A 26,606-nucleotide genomic window follows, 5' to 3' on the forward strand; every position below is an offset into this window, starting at 1 on the left:
TCTCACTGCGGACAGACTCAGGCTCTCCAGTGGTCTATGTCTAATAATACCTATTGGCAGTCTTCAACATGAGTGATCATACCAACTGTATTATGAACACCTAAAATACTTTATGACTTAAGCAGCAGTACTGGATTCTGTAAACTCCTTCCTCTACAAAGTATACTAGCAAGGTAATACAAGAAATGTGCTGCCCTATTCACAGTTTCCTTCCTTGCATCCCACAACGCTCCTCCTACCAGTTGGAACCTGCAATTTAATATACGTAAGGTAATGAAAGGACACGACATTTATCTACCAATGGTACAGAGGCATTACTCGATTATTGCTTAAAATCAACAGATCTACGACAACAGTTCATTCACAAAATTGTTCAATAGGTTTTTCTCGCTTCATTAATCTTAGATGCCGTTACATGAGACCAATTGTGACTAAAGTTCTTAGAATTTCAGCTTCGCTGTGCTTTGACCTGACCGTATGTACCCATCTTCCTATTAGTTACCGTTTTCTCTTAACCTCTGAGCTCATGAGCATTATAGCCACCATTTAAATACAATAAGTGCTGTACAAATAACACGAATTGAAAACACCATACAAATTACAGCTAAATAAATTTTACTCACTATGTCTTGGGGATCTGGCATTGTGTAGAAAGGTCTCACGGCCAGGGGATATTTGTCAAGAATATAGAAGTCTGTATCATACTAGAGAAGAGGGAGAGAGAATGTATCATAAGGGAGAGATAAGGATTAAACTTAGTTCCATCATAAAAAACATAACCATCATTTTTACCTTCTCTTTCACAAGGCGGCCAAGAAGTTTTTCATTGGGAGTACTAAAAAAAAAAAAAAAGAGAGGATTCTTTAGTGGCATATTCATAGTGCACATGAAGCAATTTTTAAACGTACAGTTTTGTAGATGTAAAATAACATCATAATCACACAGATGCACATGCCGTTCAAACACATACGTCTCAGTCACAAATGAAGAACTTTGGACCAGCTTGTGAGAGTTTCTGGACTCAACAGATACCTTTAACAACACATCTAGGACCAAATTAAAGCAGGAAAGCAAAACACTGTGTCACATTGATTTAACACAGCTTCCACGTTGGCCAATATGTAATTTTGAATTGCAAAATGTAATTAATGATGGTCACTGTAGGAAATCTCACTATACTGCGTGGTCACCCAAGATTATTTGCCTTCTTTTCGATGCTATTTTTGCAGGCCTTGGAATTTTCGGCACTATTACACCTGCTAAACAGAAGTAAAGTGCTTGTGTTTTCCTGTTAAACATGATCAAATTGGCTTATCCCTAATCGAATCATTTAACTTGCCAAAAGTCCCTATTATATGGTAGTAAAAAGGGTTCAAGGCCTGGAAGTTAAATGACACCTGTGGACCGCAGCACCTATTGTGCCATCAACAGATTAGGACTGGGAATCATGACTTAAAGGCTACCATGTGTAGCCAGACAGCAGCAGCTTTAACCCTCCGGCACAGACCTTGTAAAATTATTGTTTTGGAATAAAGTGAAAATGTAGCCAACGTGCACACGTTTTGTAGTATCAACAAAAAGTTCCAAACAAATTAAGTTGAAAGTGCTACAACCACCAGCGCGGTGTCCAATGGCGCTCAAAGGCAAAATCCGGGTGAGTGTGCAGGAAGGGAATTCCCTCCGTGCTGGTGGGAGCGCAGGAGACAATACCGCAAGGTATCAATCGAATCCAACTGAAGAATCTGTAATAATCAATCTTGCAAAAATAGTTGTCCGACTTTACGTTGTTTTATTCATATAGTGCATTATCAGTCATGCACATCCATCAAAGTAAATCAAACACGAGATCCATTGCTTGTCAGTAAACCCTATGTATTTCGGGTCATGAACCAACCCTTCTTCAGGGGTCATACACTGTGTTGCTAAGAAAAAACGGAAACAGGAGGCCATTCAGCATCACACTACAATATTCCAATACATGATATATCACGTGTGCTCAAAGTGAATCGTGCCGACTGGTCTTGGTTCTGCTTTCAAACAAAAAAATTGTGCCCAGAAAACGAACCCTATGAATAAAAAGGTTCACAATCTCAAGTGAAATCTGACCCTTAACATGTGCACTAACATATTTCTGGGCACTATTTTTTTGTTTGAAAGCAGAACCTATACCAGTCGGCACTATTCACGTTGAGCACACGCGATATATCATGCACTGGAATATTGTAGTCTGATGTTGAATGGTCTACGGTTTCTTTTTTTTCTTAGAAACGCAGTGTATGACCCCTGAAGAAGGGTTGGTTCATGACCCGAAATGCATTGGGTTCACTGACAAGCAATGGATCTAGTGTATTTTGCAATAATAGAAAGTGAAAACATTTTTACATGTTGCATAGGGTGAGGATTTAAGGACTGCTCTAATACTTCATTTTACTGAGTGAGCCAGAAAACTCAAACAAGCTTTTTAAGACATAAATTCATGGCTTTTCAGGGGGTTATAAAGGTAAGCAGTTCTTGAAACTATTTTTATCAGGTCTGCAAAGTAGAAAGACTGTCAGCACATATTCCCAACATCAAACTTTTCAATCCTCCTTCATGTCAAGAGACATGAACACGCCTGGCTAAGGCAGACACTGTTTACAAGTGTGCAAAGTTTTCAGATTATTTTACAATATCCTGCCATATTAACTAGTAATATTATGCTTCACTGATAATTATTATCCATTTTAGAAAAAGTTTGGTGGTTTTGTATTGTTTATCAAACCCAGGAAACCCATCTTCCCTGCCTACTGCACTGATTGATAAGGATAACATGAATGCAAAGAATCTTACTATATACTGAGGTAGAGCATTTAGATGCTGTCTAAAACGTAATGACAAGACACCACTACTACTGATCTCTGGATATTACGGCGTAGTTGTGTTGTTACTTGTACAATGATCTAGTAGTGGACTAGTCACCAAAAAAACAACAGTGCTAGAAGAAATGTTGAGGTCTTACTGTTAAGTGATGTGATTTTTATGGTGGTGAATAAAGTCAATCAGTTGAAGGAGCATTGTGGCAAATGAGGCAGGCAACAGGGAAGACCGGTCCATTGGAGAAATATGCAATTCTTAACATGGGTTGATTTATAAAAGAATGAAGCAACAGATGTTACTTCTGTCCAGATTACTTACAACTGTGGATATGGACAAAATTCAGGAAAGCACTGAAACATAATATAGAATGCACTTATGGATTGTATATCATTGTATGTGTTTTGTGTAGTTTGAGACAGGTTGGTGAATAAGGAATATTTTAAATATAACTTGACAAAACAGCTAATGCTGAGACCTATTTCAAACATTTCTATAATATGTATGTAGCGTGTGCTGCGCCTCTGTTCCACCGGAGTATTACTTCCTCATCTGTTGGTTTTACGGTCTAGTACTTCAATCCCATGGTATGCTTACACTACCTTGCGTTAGGGACTATTTTACAACTCAAAAGAAACAGCTAATAATCACACATTAAATTGTTTATCCCAAAGATGTGTTGTATAAAAAAAGCAATCGTTCTTTGCTTTATTTTTCGACTGCAGCAGACATTCAAAAAATATTTTAGTCAGGCTTCAAAATGCAAACTTTGAAAAAAAGCTTGATCAAAATTGGAGCAAACTCGTAGTACACTAGGTAGACTGCTTGTCTATTGTGAATATCAAACCGATTTGGTCTTATATGTAGAATGTTGAAATTTGGAGAAAAAATATTTGCTTTAACATTATTCAAACACAGTAAAATGTGTGAAAACCTTCGCATCATATTACTTGTAAGACATTTGTAATATCAAATGACAGACAGGTGCCAAGCACAGGTCCCAGAAGATGCCAGAGAACTCGAATACAGTATTATATAGGCGGGCACACTTACACCAAAGAGTGTTATGGCACTCCACAGCTGGCTCAATTTATCTGAACATAACAAACCCGAGAGGTATTATTTGAACAATACCGCTGTACTGCAGAACAGGTATGGCACCTACACGGACATTTATAGAGAACGCTGAGGCATAGAATGACACTTTGTTAGAGCTGCAGTGGGTTTTTAGCTGGGAATGGACATTTTTTCAAAAAGACTTAAAAAGAGTGGGGTTTTAAATGCTTTCTGAATGTGAGAAAGGCGGGTTGTGTTTGAATATTAAGTAGTAGAGAGTGCCAGACTGCAGCTGTATCTATCTACACCTTTTGCGTCACTTCACTTCGGACGGACATGGAGTATCTCGGATGCCACTGCCCAGAGGCTTCTCCTGGCTACAGAAGCATTGCTTGCTGTCCTGCTGTGGCTGAAGTTCACTGTGAAGCTTTTCAGGCTTCTGGTTTTCTTGTGAGTAGATCTGACTCCCCCTGTAGTACTCCTTGCTTACTCCTGGCAGAACAAAAGTGAGTCATAATAACATTTTTATGAATCGGGCCGTTTATGTTTTTGGATTGCGGTGTACATTTCTATTTTAAAATACAAATGAGTCCAAAAGCATTTATGTTATAAAGATCAGAGAAAAAATACAAAATGGTATGCATGGCACTACCTTAGATCCTCTTCATCTCCCATTTCTATTCCAGCTTCTCTTAACATGGCCAGTCCTTCGCGATACTCCAGCCTCAGGGTGGGCTCCAAAAACTTGAACGGTTCACATGGAAACTGCTTGCCGACAGTCTGGATCTCAGTCTGAAATCTGCAGAGCAAAAACAAAATTATTAATTACAGCTCTCCTTTTCAAACTTAGAAATGGTTTATTTCCATAGCTAAGCAGCACATTAACAACAATTCAACTCCTTAAATGTTTCCTCCTGGCATCACCTTTACTGCAAGAATTACTTCTACAATCGTGCTCTATAAAGAGGTGAGAAATATGCGGAAAACTCAAATCACAATTGACTAAAAGAGAAGGATATGTTCCGAGTACCACTCTATCGTGGTTTGGGTATTGTGTGCTGATGCAAGAACCTCTCTGTGAAATAAGGGACGGAAAGTAAAAGAAACTGTTTTCATAATAACTATTTTAAGTTGCTGCTTTCCATTGAACAATGCCCTTTTGTTAACATGCTAAAACAATACTGGATTTAAATCCATACAATTGTTCTGGTTTAGTCTGTATTGTGCTTACTGTAGTGGGTTCAATTAACCATGCAATAAAATAATCACACATTTTTTTTCTCCAAAGATTACTTTTGATGTTGGCCACGAGTGCAATAAATCATCAAAATGCTATCTCACTGCTTCATTTCATGAAGCAAAAAAATCCTGTAGAGTCTTTCAAATAACACAATGGCCCAGAAATAGCCCAGACAGGTTTGTTTCAGACAAGTTCAAGAACGACCACGGGAACAAAAAAACACCCCCCACAAAAAGATCATCATTCGTAGTCATTCAACAGAAATGATTTTCCATTCGCGAAACCCAGTGGCAGAACCCGAGCCGCCTTCTCTTACACTTTGATTAAACTTTTTTCTCTTTCTGAACCCTCTATTTCTTCGGTCAGGAGGACCAGGTCATAGAGTTGAAGGCAAAAAGCTTCAGCAACTCTGTGTTCAAGCAGTTGAGCTCAACAACTGGAATAAAGGATGAGAACCTTGTCCACTTTTAAGAGACACTATCACTCTCCAGAGATCGAGCAGAATCATCTGTCAAGGGCAAGAGATCGAAAAACATGTCTGTCCGATCAGGATACCAAGAACATGCTGCAAGTCCGGCGTGGTTCAGCTTGCTTGTGAAAGTCTGAAGGACTAGAGAGTTTCTAGAGGTCAGCTGTGAATCATGGGGTGGAATAAACTGAGAGGAATTAACTTAATTACTATGTTGGGTTTTTATTCTGTGTTGCTTAATTATCAAGGTACTGCATTATCCCAAGTACTGCCTGTACTGCATTAATGATAGGCGATCTGGACTTCTTCTTGTGACCCCATACAGATGGTATGTCTCATTTTAAGTCACACAGTATATCTATTGTAATCTGCACGACCTCTTTTCTATTATTCCACATTTGGATAAACTTCAATTATTTCACTTAGTACTCTACAGTCACCTCGTTCTTCATTCCTATGACAATTTCTAAAAAAATAAAAAATACCTTTTTGTAAATATTTGTGTATTTAGGGCAAGATACTCATTGTAGTTAGTCTTAAAAGGGTAATTTACAATAGGGCTGGTACCACGCCATTCTACCAGGTCAGCAGAGGCCCCGGCCTCTGTTCCCTTGTTGAAGGACAGCCTGCCCTACTACATGACCATACTTTCTTTTAATGCAACTGCAACCCCTGGTGTGGTGGCAAGGAACTCTGCTAATTGTGCACCATGTAGTTTTGGGGCACCTCTGTATTTTTTCTGTTAAAAAAAAAGACCTTGGCAGGAAGGACACTAGATCAGCTGAGACCATGACCTATGCTCCTCTGGCAGATAAATGCACGTCATGTTACGAGATCCCTGGCAAGGATTGCATGGCCTGCTGGGCACCTGCAGCGGTTGCAGATGAGAATGCTGAACGGGCACTATGTTGTTGTAGCCCAGCTCGGCAAACTTTGGTGTTTATAATAAAATCTTGAATTGTGGGCTTGTTTTGAAAAACAAAAAACAAAACCCTGATGTGGTTGGCCTCTTTTCTGAAAACAGGCGTGTAGGATTTCTTTAAAAATTGTTTTCGGTTCAAGAAAGCCTGACTTTTCTTGGCAATTGCATAAGAAAATGTACTTCAGAAGAACAATGTACAATCACTGACGGAGCAGCGGTGCAACCGCCGCCAGTGAAGGTTTCCGCCAGCAGAGGCTCCTGGTACTCTCATCCTTGCAAACTGTAAACGAGGTCCAAACTGTTAAAGCAAGGGTTGAAAAAGAAAATTACCCTGAGTTGCTGGGAATTTCCTCCCTTAGCTTCTGCCCACGGATTGAGCTTACTGCCCAGGAATGCCATGTCTCCTCCCAAGACAGTCCAAAGAATGAAAATCTAGTCACAGCCGCACCATTCTAAATAGGGATGGGCGATTGTCACTATGAACTAAAGTATACAAAATAATTATGGCTGGAAAGCATGATTTCATCCCAGCCACTGATAATTACTCTGGGCCATCCCAGGACATCATTATTTTGCATACCATGGCACCGCAGTTTGGACCTACCCATATGCAAATCAGTCTTGGCCCTGCTCCAATGGGAAGAGTCCAGCCGAAAATACCAAGCCAGGTTCTCCCTGGTCCAGAACACAGCAACCCAGGACTAAAAGAAATCCTGCCAAGTATTAAACAATGTAATACTCTGAGCATATATGGAAACCCTCTCCTTCAAGTTCCAATCAACACGCAGCAGACTACACCACTATTGCACAGCAAGCAAGCAAGATGTGGCCTAGGGACTAGAGCTGAAAACTTAGGAACATGGTGAACCGTCTCTGAATCCCGGGCCCAACGCAACCTCCTTCTGGGCAAATCACTTTATCTCTGTGTCTAAAAAGGGAAAAATGTGTAACTTAGTCTGGTTCTGTTATAAACTGCTCGAATGTCCTTGTGCTACAACAAGGATAACTGCAAAAACAAAGCCCTCTTCAAAATACTCTCAATGAGCATGGACTTCACTAGCAACCTGATCATTAAGTGTGCCACTCAACAGAATTCTCCTCTATTCCAATGATGGTCAGGAGGCCCGCTAAGCCTGCCAATGTACAACAGTACCTAAACTGCTACATGGTCCAAAACATTGACCAGTTCAAAGAATCCCTTTGCAGTATTGTTGTCAAGCATTTATTGGAACTAACCTCAATCAAGAAAGACTATCTCCATTGCCAATGGCATCAAACTGAAACATATCCAGGACTGTCTCTCCAATCAGAACTTGGAAAGCATCACCTCACAACTCAACATAAATACAAATTCATCATCGACTCGGAGTTCTTTAAATCGCACATCACTTAGAAAACACAGACGTTTTCATGATTCCCAGATCAATCAAGGTTCCTGGGCACCATTTGTAACAGCTAAATCCTTTCACCGCAGGTGTCCTGGAGATTTATTTTACGACTGGACCCCGAACTGAGCACCAAGTACACCCCTTCAGTGCCTGCCCCTCGGGTCCAAAGCTTACTCTGGGGTGCGGTGTGGTGGGGAAATTCAGAACTCAATGAGACATGCAATAGAATATTATAATTTATTGTCTGGCCAGGTCTTTACTATAGCCTTATAGCCCGCCGTAGCGGGCTATACCGGCTATTAAAGGCCCGCTGAATTGTTAAAGGACCGAGCCGAAGGCGAGGGACTTTAACGAGACAGCAGGACTTTAATAGCCGGTATAGCCCTGCTACGAAGAGCTATAAGGTTATTAGAACATTCTGCCACTAGAGGGCAGAATGGTCCAACAAATTAAACAAAGGGTTCTCGAAGTTCGAGGGGATATAATTCCCCTCGAGCTTCGAGAAGCCTTTGTAGAACATTGGAATGTTGCTCTGCAGGCCTTTACCGGCCCGTAGAAGCAGGGATCACTCCATTGTCTGCAATGGAGCTCCCAACATTCCAATGTTCTAATATACCATAACATACATAAATGTTAGAGGGTATTATTATAGTATACACCTAGCAAGAAAATCCTTACTATAAACAGGGAGCAGTCAGTTCTGACATAGGAGGATATAGCAAGAATGCTATCAACGTACTCCGATAAAGTTCAGATTAATTGCCCTTGTGGGATTAAAGAATTGTGGGTACTATTCTGTTCACCTACTCTGGGTTCCTTGGCGACCCCAAAAGATAGTGAACAGGTAGTATCTGACATGTGCAAACGTTCTCTCCGCAACGGCTTGTCATTGTACTTTTCCTAGGTTTTGTCTTCTTAGTCCACTGCAAGCCAGGCCTGCTGTTTTCTAAATGGGGGCAAAGGCTAAGCTACCCATGGTGGTTTCATGTCAAGTCATAGTCAAGTCATAGAATTTATATAGCGCGCTACATACCCAGAGGGTTTCAAGGCGCTTAGGAAGGGGAGGAGGATTACTTGTCAGGAGGATTATCCACGTTTTAAGTTGCTTTCTGAATGCTAGGTGGTTCTGGGTAAGGCGAAGGTAAGCAGGGAGTGAGTTCCATGTTATAGCAGCCAGGTATGAAAAGGATCTGCCTCCCATGGTGGTCTTGTTGATGCGAGGTACAGTGGCGAGGGCTTGGCTGGAAGAACGTAGTTGGCGGGAGGGGGTGTAGAAGGACAGTCGTGAGTTGAGGCATTCTGGTCCGATGTCGTAGAGTGATTTGTGTGCGTGGGTAAGCAGTCGGAAAGTGATCCTCTTATTGACGGGTAGCCAGTGGAGGACTTTAAGGTGACCAGAGATGTGTTCGTTGCGCGGGATGTCTAATATGAGCCTGGCTGAGGCGTTTTGGATTCGTTGGAGTTTCTTCTGGAGTTTTGCGGTAGTACCTGCGTAGAGGGTGTTTCCGTAGTCCAGTCGGCTCGTGACTAGAGCGTGGGTGACTGTTTTCCTTGTTTCGGAGGGGATCCAGCGAAATGTTTTTCTGAGCATGCGAAGAATGTTGAAGCAGGAGGAGGATACGGCGCTGACTTGTCTGTTCATTGAGAGTGAAGAATCCAGGATGACGCCTAGGTTTCGTGCGTGGTCTGTCGGGATGGGTGCTTTTCCGAGGGCTTCCGGCCACCAGGAGTCGTCCCATGCAGAGGGGGATGTACCTAAGATGAAGACTTCTGTTTTGTCTGAGTTCAGTTTTAGACGGCTTTGTTTCATCCATTCGGCAACTTCTTTCATTCCTTCGTGTAGGTTAGTTTTGGCGGTGCTGGGGTCGTTGGTGAGAGAAAGGATCAGTTGAGTGTCATCCGCGTAAGAGATGATGTTGAGGTTGTGTTGGCGTGCGATGGCCGCGAGGGGGCTCATGTATACGTTGAAGAGGGTGGGGCTGAGTGAGGATCCTTGTGGTACGCCGCAGATGACTTCAGAGGCCTCGGACTTGAATGGTGGAAGGCGGACTCTCTGGGTTCTTCCGGTGAGGAACAAGGTGATCCATTCAAGTGCTTTTCCTTGGATTCCGATGTTATTGAGGCGTTGTAAAAGGGCGCTGTGGCAGACTGTGTCGAATGCTGCAGAGAGGTCAAGGAGGATGAGGGCGACTGTGTCTCCATTGTCCAGTAGAGTTCGAATGTCGTCTGTTGCTGCGATGAGGGCGGTCTCAGTGCTGTGTTTTGCTCGGAAACCAGATTGAGAAGGGTCGAGGGATTTGTTGGCTTCGAGGAAGGCGGCGAGCTGGTTGTTGACAGCTTTCTCGATGACTTTGGCCGGGAATGGAAGAAGCGAGATGGGGCGGTAATTTTTGAGTTCGGTGGGGTCCGCTGTGGGTTTTTTCAGAAGGGCGGTGAGTTCAGCGTGTTTCCAGTCTTCCGGGAAGGTGGCGGAGTTGAAGGAGCAGTTGATGACGTCTCGGAGGTGCGGTGCTATGACGGAGTCTGCTTTGTTGAAGATGTGGTGAGGGCATGGGTCTGTGGGGGATCCTGAGTGGATGGAGTTCATCAGGCGGATGGTGTCCTCAGTGGAGATTGGGTTCCAGTCGTTAAGGGTGTTCACGGGGGGAGGATGATCAGCAAATGGTAGGGTGGGTTGGTTTCCGGGTTGGTTGTCAAAGCTGTTGTGGATGTCTGCAATCTTGTTGTGGAAAAATGAGGCTAGGGAGTCGCAGAGGGTTTGAGAGGGGGTGATGTCGTTGGAGTTGGCCGAGGGATTGGAAAATTCCTTGACGATGTTGAAAAGTTCCTTGCTGTTGTGGGCGTTGTTGTCAAGTCGATCCTTGAATGCTGTTTTCTTGGCTTTTCGGATTAGTTGGTGGTGAGTGCGGGTGGCGTTTTTGAAGGCGTCCTTGGTGCTAGTGGTTGGATCTTTTTTCCAGGCCTTTTCAAGGGAGCGGCAGACTTTCTTGGACTTCTTGAGATCATCGTTGAACCATGAGGCCTTTTTGCTGCCAGGTTTGCTTTGACGTTTTTTCAGTGGTGCTAAGGTGTCGGCGGTGTTGGATAACCATAGGGTGAGACACGGAGCGCTCTATCTAGGCAGTGGGAGGGTGTCTCAGCTGGGAGGCGGGGCGGGCCACGAAGGAGGACAACAACGATCAAAATGGCAGCGGAGGGGTCAGCGGAGCGGAGCGCTTGGGGCGGAATGCACAAATACAGCAATTATGTATGCACAGACACAAACGCGCTTTCAAAATGTCAAATATGCAAAGCGGCAAGCGGGGCAGACTGCAGGCAGTAATGAGGGCAGACAAAAGCTGAATAACGATACCACAGTGCACCAGGGAGGCAGGGGAGCGACCACTCGGCTGGAGGGCGAAGCGAGTCACAGCGCGTTCTGGACACGGAGCGCTCTATCTAGGCAGTGGGAGGGCGTCTCAGCTGGGAGGCGGGGCGGGCCACGAAGGAGGACAACAACGATCAAAATGGCAGCGGAGGGGTCAGCGGAGCGGTATCTGGTGAATATGCCTTTGGTGATAGAGAGCAGGGTTTTGTGGACACTGATTGATGAAGAGACCGAATTCTGGAGTCTTCATGGAGGGGAATCTCCTGGGTCACAAACAAAAGCACACTACCCAAACAAAGCAGTCCACCACATGTTGCAGGGATCCCAACGGAGAGCCTAATAACTGCCAATGGTAGCAAGTGACCTAGATCTAGCATCAAGGTATTTCAATTTGCTTTTGTTTTTCTGAAGAGGCCGCTGAAAAAAAGTTGAGACTTTCTAAATGCAAGCCTTCACTGGGGCTACGTTTTTGACATAAAACTGAAGGATGATTGCAGATTCTCTGTGATTGCTCAGCTGTTACAGATGCTCTTGTTTCTGGGCACATGTACATACTGAGCCGTCTGCTCCTTCCCTCAAGCAAGGCGCAAGCAATGCTTCTCCTGGCAGGTTGCTGTTCCTGAATCTGGCAAACCGAAGTTGGCAGTCAGCAACCCCAACCCTGGAGCACAGAGTTTCTTGTTCTCCGCTGCTGTGGCACGCAAATTCTGGATGCAAAGAAATCTTGGCAAGCTGGCAGTGAGTTTAAGCCCCACACTTACACAACATTTGCAAAAATGTTGTGTATTCCACCAGTTCAACCCTGGTACAGGTCATATCTTTGCCTTTTGCATATTCCTCCTTGACTGGTCCAACTATAGTCTTGGTCTCACAGTGTCGGCCGGACAGTGGGATAGAGTTGGAGGTCTCTTAACAAGGGAATCCAACACCATAACACAAAAGGAGAGGCTTCCTCTCAGAACTTTCTCCCAACTTGCTGGGAGTAACATTTCTGGGAGATAGTTTTCCATTCTCTACAAAAGGACCCTCAGTCTCCTCCACTCTTCCCCTTAACCCCTTGCGTGCGGGGCGTATTCCCCGCCTGTGCTGACTCCGCCTTGCGCGGCGGGGTCATGACGGAACGGTTCCGTCATCAGCACAGCTCAACCGATGCTGATGACGGAACCGTTCTGTCATCAGCACGCAAGGGGTTAAAGTCTCACCCACTACAAAACACCTTATGAAAAGTTTAGAGGAGCCCTATAACTGACTTGCTGTCCGAGCTCTCTTTAACCCCTTCAATGCTCATGACGGAGCGGTTCCGTCATGAGCGTCGGTTGGGCTGTGCTCATGACGGAACCGTTCCGTCATGACCATGCCGTTCTTAAGAACGTTCAGCACAGCGCGAAAATTCGCGCCGCGCTGATGTGGTTAACATCTAGCTTACGTACCACTCCAGTGCAGGAAATCAAAATAGATTCCTAGCTGACCACGCCCACATCTAGAATGCACACTTCAGCCATACTGTACAACTCACAAATAAGGCAAATAAGGATGGTGTAGAAGAAGGACCCAGTTGCAAAGGACTGGCAGACCAATTTAAAACACAGGAGAGGCCAGCAGACAACACTTCCTGGTAGGCAATGGGTAAAAATGTCTGTCCAGCCACTGTAATGGTTCTGCCACCAGTGCCAGGCCTTCACAGCCCAAAGTGCTTACTAAAGTCATGCTCATTAAAGGTGGGTGCACATGGTGTATCTCTCTAGACCAAAGAGTCCAGCTCTTGGTTTCATTGTGTAACAATGCATGACTTAAATAAGCACTGGCAAAGCCAATAGGTTTGGCCAGGTTTTAGTACTTTTGCAAACATATGTAACCAGCATTACAAGTTTAAAAGTAATAAACAGAAAAAGATCTGCTGTTTCAAGGTAGCATGCATGCATTTCCACCAAAAAAACGTAAAAATAAACAGAAAACACATGAAATGAAAGTAGAGACAGGCCCATCAACCCTGGCAAAAAGGGTCACTTTTTAGGGAGTTGTGCACATGCTGGCTTGAAGTGGGCACACCCACTGCCTCATGCTATGTGGGCGAAAGCAACATATGAGTAATACTTGAACACACAAAGGGATGACGAGGGCCGACCAAAAGTACTTGTATGTATGAATATTTTTATTATGATTCTTTGGGGAGAACATAATCCCAATAAACAGCTAAATCTGATACTAGGTAGACTTAAACATTTATATACAAACAAACTGACAAATGAATCAGAAGATAATAGAATGAAAGTCCAAGCAATCTAAATATTTTGTGACTGCACGAGATTCACGACTTGTACATGGAGTTATTTCTGCAAAATTCTCATTCTATAACCCCGAAAAAGGCACAACGAAAGAAACAAGTGAACACACAAAAAGTATGCCGCCTCCCTACAGTACTCTGAATTGTTGCACACTGTGTGCCCTACACACGAAAACATTTCTCTCTCTCCCAGGCATAGAATGTAAACTACTTATTAATATTTATTCCTTAATCGTAAATGTTCGACGAGCTATTTTAAGACATAATTACTGTGAGAATACCAAATGCGCCTGTTCCCTTAGCTCGCTCGTTGGGTGTTTTTGCAGGGGGGGGGGGGGGGGGGGGGGGGGGATCAATGCCCCCGACCTCTCAAAGGAAAAAAATCTTGGTTTCGTCTTCGTTCTGTACATTTAATGCAATGTAGGAAAAAAATATTTTTGAACATTGACTACAATTTGAAATCTCAGAGGTGAAAGCCTTTAACGGTCGAGTTTGTGATTTGTACTACCAATGTGAGAAGATGGAGCAACAAACTAAAATCCTAAATATTTTATGCACCGATAGCTGATGAGCCCGCTTAGTTTGTTCCACTTCAGGCTTCTTCGCCCCCACAGATTTCACACATCCTGCTCTCGCCCAGGCTCAGTGCAACTGTTGAAAATTACATGTGCCATGCGGGAAAAGCCCACCGCTTGAGGCGGTAAACCTACTCCAAACTTCAAAACAAGCAAGGATATTACTGCTCGGATTATCCCATCTGTCAAAACGCCCTTCTGTTCATCATTAACCTTCAAACGATGCAATACTCGTTTGCAAAACTAGTTCCCTGGTAACTGTCAATCATAAACACGTTTCTGCCTTACAGCGCAGAAAAATACTGTGCTAAATGACAGACAGCAAATTAAAGATGGCCGACACCTACAAGTGTACCGTTAACACAAAATACCTCGTAAACGTCTAACACAGGGCCCGTGAGTGGTGACACCACACACTTTACCGGTTACAGCTGTGGACTGGAACTAGGGTCTAAGAAGAGGGCGCCGCCGCACTTTTACAGTACTTGATGGCTGAGACTGCTCGTTAATAATTTTCAGGTTAAATCATGATATCTGCACTCACTCTCTCTGAAAATGTTTTCAGCCCTGCAGGTGATGGAATGCCCCATGTACTATAACGTTCTGAAGACTGTGCTCTGTAATTTACTAAACATTTTTTTTTTAAACTTAACCTATGTATTTTTGTGGCGTTGAACCTTACAATAAGGAGGATGCGACTCCCACGCACTTTACATTTGAAATGTCATCTTACTAAAACTCTACATGCTACATTATTAATATTTTGGAAAGTACATCAGCTGCGCCAATTGGAATACCAAAATGGAAAGAAACCACAAAAACATATTTCCATATTCTACCTGCTGATACAAACTGTAAAATCCAGAAGCTCCCGCCCGCTCTCCACACCCTCCCTAGCATCTGTAGCAATGGAACCAGTTGTGGCAAGTTCAACTGTAAAATTATTGCCCCGGAGGGAATTTGGGACTGAAAATCAAAGACATCTGTCTAAAGGTTCTCTGAGCAATTACACGCAATAAATCTGAGAATTAAGAAGCCAATTTCGTTGTTATATCATCCTGCCAAGTGGAATCTACTAACAAAAACACCTCCACCCGACCTGTGTCTGTTTGTAACTGACATGGCAGTTACAATAAGAGGCGTGTGATGGCTGCAGCTGGTGGGGGCGTCTCAGACTGTACATTTCTCACCTCAGAAAACATAAGGATAATGCATATCTCTTCCTACACTGCCAGCCAATGTAGCTACCCTAGGGTAGGAACTATAACACACATTATATCAGGGAATTTATAACTCCGTACAGTTTATTATTTTTTAGTTTGCCCACAGTCATAAACAAACCACTTAATAGAAAGGGGAGTGATTTTACCTTTCTTGAAGTCCTTTGAAGATCTGCACCAAGGTGTCGGCAATTTCATCCACTACTTCGTGATAGTGGTAATTAAAAGCCATCTCAATATCCAGACCCACAAACTCTGTCAGGTGGCGATGAGTATTGGAATCTTCAGCCCTGAACACTGCAGGCAGAAAGAGTGACAATTCACAACTTTTTAGGTGCGAGAAAGGTAAAAGCTACACTGATTACCATATCTGGTGACCGTTTCGACTTCGGTCCCTCCACAGCATCAACATGAGGTCACAGAAAGTACCATGTGCCACAGCATCCGAATAAATAATACGAATCCCACTGCGGGAGCATATGCACCACTCACAGTTTGTATGCTGCCCATAGCTCCACATACTCTTGGAACAGTGACCTCACGCATTCGTGCTCCTTTAACCTCTTCGCTGCTGATGACGAGCTCAGCTTGTCATCAGCTACGGCGCTCGTATGCTGATGACTAGCTGAGCTCGTCATGTAACGCGGGTTTTTTAAAAACGCCGCACACAGCGGGAAAAGCCGCCGCAGCGATGCGGTTAAGACAGCCTGTGGACCCCCAACTTTGAGGAGGGATTGTCCGGCCCTTGCAGCACCTCGACTCTGCACTAAAGCATTGGCAGGAGGTCTCCTTCCAACATCAGGCAACAAGGAGCCAGGGCTCCCTCAGGACCCATTTGTCCTGTAACTGGAAGATGTGTCAGGGAAAATGTGACGCCCTCGGATTTCCATTGGCAACAGCACATTGAAATGAGGCCATGCCCATCTGGTAAAGCCGTGAGCTGTGGTGACGGAAGTACAGGTCCTGGCAGGCAGGCTGGGGTAGTGGGTCTACAATTTAAGTAATGGTAAAAGAGTCAAGTGAACACGAATGCTGCGCCCTCTGTGTCAAGAATAACCCAAAAAGAATCCACTCCTCCTACATGGTGACAGAGGATTTGAGAAGTGCTTTGCAAACTCAATACTGAAAAGTGTCGTTAGTAGAAGATACAAGTTGTGTGTAGTCCAGGCTCCTAACGAGGCCATTACCAGACACTCAAATAGTGACAGTGAGTCTAATGTAGTCACAGACAAGTGTCATCACAGAATAAGGTTTTCTGGCAGGAAGTATATGCTACTGATAGTGCAGGTTCGCTGTGAACCCCAAGATCTACTCCTGGTTCTGACAATGGGGAGCATTAAACTATGACTCGTGTTTTTTTTTTTTTTAAACCGTCTTTATTGGCATTTTCTCCAAACTGAACAGTGCAGTCATCTTTACCGTAAAGTGCATTATGCATTTCCCCCCACTCCCGCCGCCCCCCGTCATTACCCACAATAAGGCATACAATTCACATATAAAGGTGAGCACCAGATGGGTTCTCCACAACATCATCAGCATTTCAATTATCAGAAAGTCTCTTTGTCCTCCAATATGGACCTCTCGTAATGAACCCTTACAGTCCGGCATCCAGTTCGTGATAGTTTCGCCATTTCCACCACACTTTTCTGAACTTCCTGGGACACCCCCTTGCCTTATATGTAACCCTCTCAGCCGCCATATACATATCTAGGCCACCCCTCCATTCCTCTAGACGTGGTATCACTGGTGCCCCCCAGTATTTCGCAATGTCCCTCTTAGCCACTACTAAAGCCAGTACAAGGAAGGTCAGCAGAGGGCGTAGAAGGTCCACATCAATTGTCATGCCAAATAGAGCCAGCTTGGGGTCGACCTGTAATTGAAACTCTAGTACTGCAGACAGTTCCGTGAAAACATCCGACCAGTACCCCAGTACTTTAAGGCACGACCACAGGACATGAAAGAAATCCCCCCTGGGGTCCTGACATCGCAGGCATTTGGCATCATCTGTCTTTCCCATCTTCTGAAGCCTCACCCTGTCGAAGTAGGTTCTATGTAGCACGTTAAATTGGATAAGGCGGAGTCGAGATTTAACTGCCACCTCCCTAGGATGTGTTAAGACTAGTTCCGAGTCAATATCTTCCGTGCCTCCCACGTCCGCCTCCCATTGTTGTCGTAGCCTGGCCAGGTCCCCCAACATGTTGTTCGTGAGGGTCTTATAGGTCAGAGATACCGCCTTCTGCTTGATATGTTCCTGTAGGAGCCTGCCTTCAAGTGGGGCAAATTCTGCCAGATCTACAGTGTCAATATTCTGGGCTCCCCATGCATGTTGTAATCTAGTGTATTTGTATCTCTGTGTGGGGTGTAGGCCGAATTCCGTGGCCAGAGCCGTGAATGTTTTCAGTTGCCCTTTGGCAAGGACATCTCCCAACGTGGAGATCCCCATGTCGTCCCACCTACTGTATCCCGCCAGTTTGTGGAGCTCCATCAGCCACGTGCAGTGCCAGATTGGTGTTTGTTTCGTTGGCTTCCTGTCCCACTCCATACGTTTCGTGGACACCGTCCAGGCATGAATGGTAATTTCAGTTGCCGGTAGAAGACGTTTCCGGCCATGTCCCCCATATAGATAGGAAAGGATGTGTCTGGGTGCTAATTTGTGGCGCTCTAGTGCATAGGAGGGGTGGTCTGCCTGTGCATGTATCCATTCGTTAATCGGGGCCAGATGTTCCGCCCAGTAATATGCTTCCAGATTCGGGAGCGAGATCCCCCCGCTATATTGGTGCCTCTGTAGGGTGGTCAGAGCCACCCTAGGTTGTTTGTCCAGCCATATAAAGGCACGGAGGTCCGCATGAATCTTGGGGAAGACTTTTGGGGGGAGGGGGTAGTACTCATTTTGAAGGGCGTACAGGTACTTGGGGAGAATAATCATTTTATACATGGCCGCTCGGCCTAGGAGGGTCAGCGGGAGCAGTCTCCAGCGGTCCATATCTGCAATGGAGTTCACCATGATACGCTCAATGTTACGGGTGTATGAGATATGTCTGTCCAGGGTGAGGTAGACCCCTAAATACTGAAATCCCTCAGTCGTAGTGAGCAGCCGTCCTAGAAGGTCCGACCACTCCTCTCTCCCTGCGGGGTCGTATAAGACCGACTTATGCTAATTTATTCTGTATCTGGCATGGTCACGGTACAGTTCCAGTTCATGAAATAGCTGCGGGATTGACGTCTCCGGCGAAGTTACATACAGGAGGACGTCGTCTGCATAAAGCGAGATCTTTTCCTCGTTTACTTCTCCTTCAGTCCGCTGAAATCCCCTGATGGTCGGGTTCTGGCGAATTCTAGCCTCCAAGACCTCTATCGTTAGAGCGAATCAGAGTGGGGAGAGGGGGCAAAGCTGTCTGGTCCCTCGTCGTATTTTGAATTCCCGCGAGAGGACTCCGTTCACTCTCACCCTGGCCCTCGGTTCAGTGTACAGCAGCTGCACCCATTTCTGGAATTTCGGCCCAAAGCCGAATTTCTGTAGGACACCCTCCAGAAAAGGCCAGTGCACCGCATCAAAGGCTTTTTCCGCATCTAGCGACAGGAACCAGTGCAGGTCTTCCCTGTCCCTGACCTCCTGCAGCCAATTGTGAGTGCGCCTAAGATTCAGTCTGGTAGCCCTGTCTGGTATGAACCCAGTCTGATCAAGGTGGATCAGCTGCGATACCACCCGTCTCACTCGCATCGCCAGGATAGTGGCCAATAGCTTTGTTTCTGAATTTAATAATGAAATTGGACGATGGGACTCGCAAAGCTATTTCGGTTTGCCGTCCTTGTGAATAGGGACAATAGTAGCCATGGTCAGATCGGGAGGGAGCCTACCGTCCTGGAGGGCATCCTCATATAGGCCCTTCAGATGTTTTACTAGTAGGTCAGCCGTTCGTTTAAAGATTTCGGCTGGGAAGCCATTGGGGCCTGGTGCTTTCCCCGGTCTCAGTTTGGCCAGTGCCTCAGATATGTCGTCGAGTGCAATGTCAGAATCCATCGCTTTTGCGTCCTCAATGGACATGGTCGGGAGGTCAGTTTGGGCCATATACTGTAGCGCCTCTTCCCGTGTCCCTAGATCTCTAGACTCATAGAAGTGTTCATAGTGGTCTGCGAATGCCTCAGCTATATGTACGTCTGATTGGTGTGTCGTTCCCTGAGGGTCTGTAATCTGCTCCACCCATTTCTCCGCCCGTTCTTTTTTGCTGAGCCACGCCAGGAGCTTACCAGACTTGTCTCCTACATCGTATAGGCGATGTAAGGTAGCCAGTGCCTGCGTTTTCGCCTCTCCTGTCACCAGCTCTCTATATTGTGATTGTCTATCTGTGAGTCTCCTGATTGCCACTGGGTCTCTCGAGTTCTGGCATTCCCTTTCCAGATCCAATATGTCCTGATCGATGATTTCGGCCTCAGAGTGGAGCTATCTTCGCTCTTCTGCCAACCTATTCTTCACCCTATCCCACATAACTGTCTTGAAATCCTCCCAGAAAACCACTTTCGAGGTCACTGAACCCTCGTTTTCGGCAATATAGACTTTAATGTCCGCTCTGAGTCCCCGTATGACGTTTGGGTTTTGCAGATCCCATGCCGTTAAGTGTAATTGCCGTCTATCTCCCTGGCGTTTCGCCCCCAGTCTGACTAGCAGCGGTGAGTGACCCGAAACCCCTCTAGCTTTATATTCTGCAACATCTTGTATCGTCAGGTGTTGGCGGGCCATAAAGACATAGTCCAATCTCGAGAAGTCCTGGTGGGCGCCCGAGAAGAACGAGTAAACCCGTACCTCAGGGTGCAGCCACCTCCATGTGTCCATGAGACCTAGGTTGGTCCCCCATTGTGACAAGGGGGTCTGCGTCCCTTTCCTCTGTGCCATGCTTGATCTATCCTTAGAGACATCCATTACGTCGTTAAAGTCTCCCCCTACAATCTGTATGGTGTCGGCTGTTTCCAGCAGTATGTCTGCTACTTTCTTAAGTGTGGGGGCCTGGAGTTTCGGTGGTGCATAGACTGAGACAATAGTGTAGGGGCATCTGTTCCATATCCCCTTGATTGCTACATATGTTCCCTGGGGGTCTGTCCATGTTTGTGTTATGAGAAATGGAGTGGTCTTTTTCAGAATAATGGCAACCCCTCTAGAGTCAGACGTATACCCTGCGTGTGCTAGCAGCTTGAAACGACCTCTAGCTAGGAAGCCGCACTTAGTACCTTTGAGATGTGTTTCTTGTCGGAGCGTGATGTCCGGAACTGCACGTTTCAGATACGAGTTCCCTCTTAATCTTACTGCCCAATCCATTCACATTCCATGACAAGATACTAATCCCTCCCCGACTTTCCCGGTTTGTGTCGAGGTCAGCTAGCATGGTGCGGGCCTGAAGTGGTCAGGCGGGCAGCCCCATCATGGTAAGCGGCCCGGGCATTCGTGTGGTATGTCGTGGTGTACCCAAGGGCATCTCTGGGCATGTGGGAATGACTTGCGGTGCGGAGGCGCGGCATAGGACACCAGTAAATTTGACTGCAGTTAACCAACTTTCCCCCCCTCTCCCCAACAGAGATCCCCCCCAACAGAACTGTTTCAACTGTTCCCACCCATAACTCCCCCCCTCCCTACCATTCCCCCCCTTCCAGCCCATTCGTGTAACCCTCAACTAATTGGACTTTCAGGCGGTGAAGGTCTGCCGCCCACCCACAGGATCCCAAGTCAAACTACGTTCAGGATTCAAACCAGGGGTATAGTCCTTACCGGCGCCCTGTGGAGCGTGTCTCGCCTCTCCGGAGATAAGCAAGACCACAGGGGCACCAGCATTACCCCGTGTACAGTGTTTCAAGTCAATAGAAAAGATAATGAAATATGAAAAGGGTTATAACTTGCGCGGCTCTAGCAGCGGCGTGCTGCTACTACGGATGTAAGGTCCAAGCTTCCTCACGATTGCGAGTCCTGCGTTTCAATGTCCTGTTCCTCTGTTCCGCCAGTTGCACCCAGCTCCATCTCGCGGATTACCTCGACTAGCGGGTGTGTATAACGGTCGGTTGGGTCCTCCGCCTCCGATAAGAGTTCGTTGTCGAGGCCTCCGGTGTTTGCCTCCTGTGAATGAGCCAGTCCTCCAAATCTAGATCTCTGGTCCCTGGGGTCGACGGGGATCGCGTCGCGGCCTCCTCTGCCTCGTCCTGCCACATGCGGGTCCGGATAGGGCGACGGGTGTGAGCCCCGCTGCATTCTAGGAATTTGGGATCTTTGCGCCCTAGGCGAGTTCCTCCGAAAGTTCCCGGCCGCCATTTCTGTTCGGATTCTGCGGCCCTCCTCCTCGTCTTCTCGAAGCAACGGTCTTTCCTCCAGCCAGTGCCAGGCTTCCTCCGGGCGGTTAAAGAAGTGCGACTTCCCCTTGAACATTACTTTCAGTTTCGCCGGTAAGAGCAGCATATACGAGATATGGAGTTCTCGGAGTTTCGCCTTGACAGAGTCATATGATCTTCTCTGTTTTTGGGCATCCTGACTGTAATCAGGGAAAATCATGATGTTCACGTTTTCAATCTGGAGCTCTCCTTTCCGTCTAGCTTCTCTGAGGATAAGGTCTCTGTCGGCATAGTTCAAAAAGCGCGCAATGATTGGCCGAGGCCTTGCTCCCTCGGGCGGTTTCGCTAGTAGTGCCCTATGCGCCCTTTCAATGATAAAGCAGTTAGAGAACTGGGCATGTGGGAAGGTTGAACGTAGCCAGTCCTGTAAGAAGGCCGCAACATCTGTCTTCTCAATGCCTTCCCTAAATCCTACGAATCTGAGGTTGTTTCGTCTTGCCCTGTTTTCGGCGTCGTCCACCCTCCATAGCAGTTGCCTGTGGGATGCCTGCAGCTCCGCCATTTCTTTACGGAGAGTAGTAATAGAATCTTCCGTTCCGCTAATTCTGGATTCCGCCGTCGTCACCCTTTTGGTGAGATTTCGGAAGTCCTGGCGTAGCAACAGAACCTCGGAGCCCACCTCGCCTATTTTGGTCTCAAGTGCCGCTCTGGAGCCCTTGATATCAGTCCTGGAGGCCTGAATCGCCTCCAAAAGCATGGCCGTGTACGTGAGCGTTTCCGGGAGGCTCTGGGGCATCTCCTTTTGCGCCCTTGTCGTGGCGTAGGTTTCAATGGTTTCCTGCCTGGCCGACCTTGCAGGCGGGTCTCTCTTCCCCATTTGCTCCCCTTGGACGGCGAGGTGGTCCAGAGGGTACGTAGGGCGCCTGGTTCGTATCGGGCCTCGCGTCCCCCGCGGGTATGTCGTGTTCTCACCAGGAATAGTGATGGAGTGACTCCGGAGGATTCGATGGGAGTTCCCCAGGAGCCCCACAGGCCAAGTCAGGGTTTTTGCCCTCCGGGGACGTGGAGTGTCTCGCCGGTCTTCTCGACCGCGCCGCCTGCCAGTCCCACTCAATTGGCTTGGGCTCCTCTTCCAGGGCGAGGGTCCTCGGGGGTCTCCCCAGGCCGGCCGCGACGCCGGCCTCACCCAGGCTCCAGCCAGGCACTCGCAGGATGTGTCTGTGCGGTGTGGGTACCCGCGACCCCCTCCGTCAGTTTCGTTTCCTCCCTGGCTCCGATGTCTTGGGAGGCCCTCAGCAAAAGTCTCTGGTGCTCGGGCGGAGTCAGAGCCAGGCCGCCAGCTCTCGCCCGGTCGCCATTTTGTTGCGTCTGCACCGCTTCAGAAGTCTCCTCTTCCCGGCCGTAATTCGCCAAATTACTCAGTGTTTCCGTGGCGAAAGTATCAGAGCCAGGCTGGGGCATAGATTTGGGCTGTTTTTGGAAGCTTTAGAGAGATATAATCGTCAGATCAACGCAGCACGCCGGGAGCCGAGCCGAGGCACGTCTTACTCCTCCATACTGCTAGCCACGCCCCGCATCGTGGGGTTTGTTAATCCTAACCAATTACTGGTCTGAACTGCTGTCAGCTTGTTTACTTTCAATGGAAATTGGGGAAGAGAATTTGTATTGAGAATGTAAACCGTCCAGCAGTGGATGGAGTCCACTATCCTTCTTTGTGGTGAAATACGGGAAGTAGGGAAACAGACCGTTTTTGAAGGGCAAGGCAGGTTTTATGGCACTTTTCAGGAAGAGCTTCATCATGTTTTCAAGAAATTTTTATGAGAATCTCTGAGGAAGGGGAGGCCTCAATAGTAACAGACAAGTGAGTTAAACAAAGGTCACTCACCAGTGGGGGCACCTCCGCTATTGCGGAGGTGCGTCGCCTGACTGCTTTTAAGCAGTGCGAAGAAGCATTAAATGATAAATAACTTTAAGTTATCACTCCTGCTGCTATTGCGGGCGGGAGGGGCTGCTCTGCTCTCAGAGGTGGGGAGGAGTGGTTTGCCCACTTCTAAGTGTGCAATGACTGTTTGGCCGGCCCGATCGGCCCGCCCAAACCAGTCATGCACACCCTTCCCGTTCTCCATGCAGGCTGCATTACAGCCTGCATGGAGAACAAGATCAGGCTCCCATTCCCTGGTTGAGAGTCCAACCAGGACACTCAAAACAAATCACAACGCTACATTGCAACATTGTGATTGGTCAGTGGGGCCTGGCTGTGCTTCCGTCCGAGATGGAGAAGAGCTGGAGCGGAGGCGCGAGACCCAGCGCAAAGGTACGTTTATTTTTTATATATATAGTTTAAATATGCGCAACACACCCCCTCCCACCGTGCGAGCTAGCTACAAAGAAAGGCCTTCCAATCAACACATCAGTGGGCCTGCCACTCAGGCACTGTCTAGGCAGAAGACTCCACAAACATTGAGAGGGAGTAGAGTGCCCCCAGCAGGAATGCCAGACCGGAGCATAGAGTTGAGTTTTTTACGAGGAGGAAAGAAGTTCAGACGAAAAAGAGGGGGGCACCCTGGCATCCTTTGTGTTCGGATGGGACTGGTCTTCACCTGGGCATGTGCCCGGGGGCATCCCGCACAATGGGCTGTCAATCAGGCATAATTAGCCATGAGCTGTGGCAAAATAGAAGTGCTCCGCCCCTCTGGCCAGAGACAATGTGGATGATTTGGTCTGCCCCACAGCTTCCTGTTTATGCGTTCCCAAGTGAGCTGTATATCATAGCTGCAGGGAACCGCAAGTAGTCCCAGGAATTAGGTTTAAGTCTATCGGTGGTAGTAAAGGGAAAGTCTTACTTCCACTGGAGTAGTCTGTGTCCATACTGACAAAACAGTTGGGGATGAGACAGGGACACTAAAGAGACAGTGAAGCCTAAGTCAGTTGAGGTGCCTACTTAAGTTTCACCAGAAATGTCTCCTCTGAAACCAAGATCAATGAACCACAAGAGGTACTTGTCCAAGGTTTGGGATGAAAGAAGGATCTGGCCTCAAAACACTAGCGAACCTTGGTTGGCAGGAGGTTTTGGGCCTGGCTGGTGTCAACAGAAAGTAACTCAGCCAGGAAAGTCCCAGACTTTTTCTGTTGCACATTATACACACAAAGGTCCAACATATTCTTTTCACTATACAAATCAATGGCTTGTGTCATGAGATTCTTGCTTCAATTGCAAAGGCCTAAGCCATGCTCGTCATCATATGCATTGCTGCCTGCTGGCCCAAACTGAGCATGAACAATACTCCTCTTTTAACACGACTTGGCATAAGAGAGGTTGATATGTCAAAATTGTTCAAGCGCTTGAGACCACCGCTGGCTATCATACAATCAGCATTAGCATGTCTCACAGAAAGACCAGTAGACTTGTAAATCTTTTTGGTACAGTTCTCTAGACAGATGACCTCCAAGTTGAAAGGAGACAGTGAAGCCTCGCTTTCTTCCGTGAGGCAGCAATCACCACCGCAGACTTGGTGTGGTGGTTCCCAGAGACACAGATAACATTGTCCTTGGGAGACCTGTGTTTGTTGCCCAGAAACTTAGAGATTTTGATCCTAGAGTAAAGCTTCTTCTACAGTTCATAAATTTCTGGTGCCTGACTGGAACCAAAGGTTTTGAAGGAGACAGCTGAGGCTGCCAACAGAACAAACATCCCCACCATCTTAAGAGGGACAGATACTGCTATACGTGCCTTTGCTAGGATGGAAAAACAAATGTTCGTTGGATGAATGTCTACATTACCATGATCATCAGTGTTCGGAGCCAATCCAGATCAGGAAACATCATATTTTTGTGAAGCGTTGCAGAGATTAATAGATTGATGGGTATGTCCATAGAATTTTAGTGCCCTGCTGAAATCTCCAGAATATAGCCAGCACCCAGGATCTGCATTGGTAAGATTGGTACATGGTGTGCCAAAAATGTTGGCACTGTTGCCTCTGATAGTAACTCAGCTGGTAGCGGTAAAAGGCGTGGCTGGACAGGCTCTCAAACAAAGAGGATTCGGGCCATACCACTTGCTTGAATGTTCGCATCCAAGAGATCCACAAAGGTGTTTGAGACCAGAAGGAAGGCCCAAAGCTAATGTCATAGCCTCCTGTTGACTTTACTCCTGCTTGGGCCTTTTTGCACTACAAATAACGGTGGTGGTACTGTAGATTTGGCTGAAATCAGCCTTTTCTTCTTCATTTTGGAGTGCAGGCCCTTGCTCACCAACTTGGTGGGGTCCTCGCTCTCAAGTACCATTTGCTCTTAATGGAGTATGATGCTGGGAAGGGATCAGAAGCAGAAATGGCATGATCAGATTTTGACTCAACAGATTTCTGCAGATGGAATTAGTCTGCCTCACGCTGGCAATGTAACTACTCTGATTCACTGGAGCGGGACACAACAAGCAGGCTCCACAGGGGAATACGGACTATTCCCCAGTGCAAAACTCTAGAATCGGAAGCTGATAGCGATTTAGTTTCCAAGCCCAACTGAAGATGGAGAAAGACTTCACCTTGTTTCAGACCCACTACTCCCTAAGAGAAAATCAAGCCAATGGTGTGCCTGGTGACAGGAGTTTCATGCCAGGCATGGAGATTGACATGCCCTGATAGTGTACCAGGATGTGTGGAGCTGTGGAAGGTACAGTCTCTAAACACCCTCCACTACTTTGTGAAATTCGCTTTTTTCGGGGATGTTACAGACAGAATCATGTCTGGAACAGTCAACGAACGTTTTTTAACCAAGTGCTTTCAACTTCCCAAGGATTAATAGCACTAGTTCTGTTTGGCCTGTAAGGGTCCTGTCCTGTGAGGAGGGGACGTGAAAGGGACTGTTCACTCAGTGACAGAAGAGTGCTTGGTACTGGCCTAGTTTCAGGGCATGGATGTCCTAAAA

General features: G+C 46.5%; 1 protein-coding gene across 1 annotated transcript in view; it reads right to left on the reverse strand.

The window, feature by feature from the left end:
* The window catches only part of DARS1 (aspartyl-tRNA synthetase 1), a 519,463-nt gene that overhangs the window by 43,305 nt on the left and 449,552 nt on the right, over positions 1–26,606 (reverse strand). The window contains exons 12-15 of the mRNA XM_086957449.1: positions 15,524–15,671; positions 4,562–4,708; positions 793–835; positions 624–704 (exon numbers count right to left, since the gene is read on the reverse strand). Coding sequence (XP_086813575.1) covers positions 624–704; positions 793–835; positions 4,562–4,708; positions 15,524–15,671 — 419 coding nt within the window. The remainder of the gene's footprint in view (positions 1–623; positions 705–792; positions 836–4,561; positions 4,709–15,523; positions 15,672–26,606) is intronic.

This window comes from Lissotriton vulgaris, chromosome 2_1 (assembly GCF_964263255.1).
Source record: "Lissotriton vulgaris chromosome 2_1, aLisVul1.2, whole genome shotgun sequence".
NCBI lineage: Eukaryota > Metazoa > Chordata > Amphibia > Caudata > Salamandridae > Lissotriton > Lissotriton vulgaris.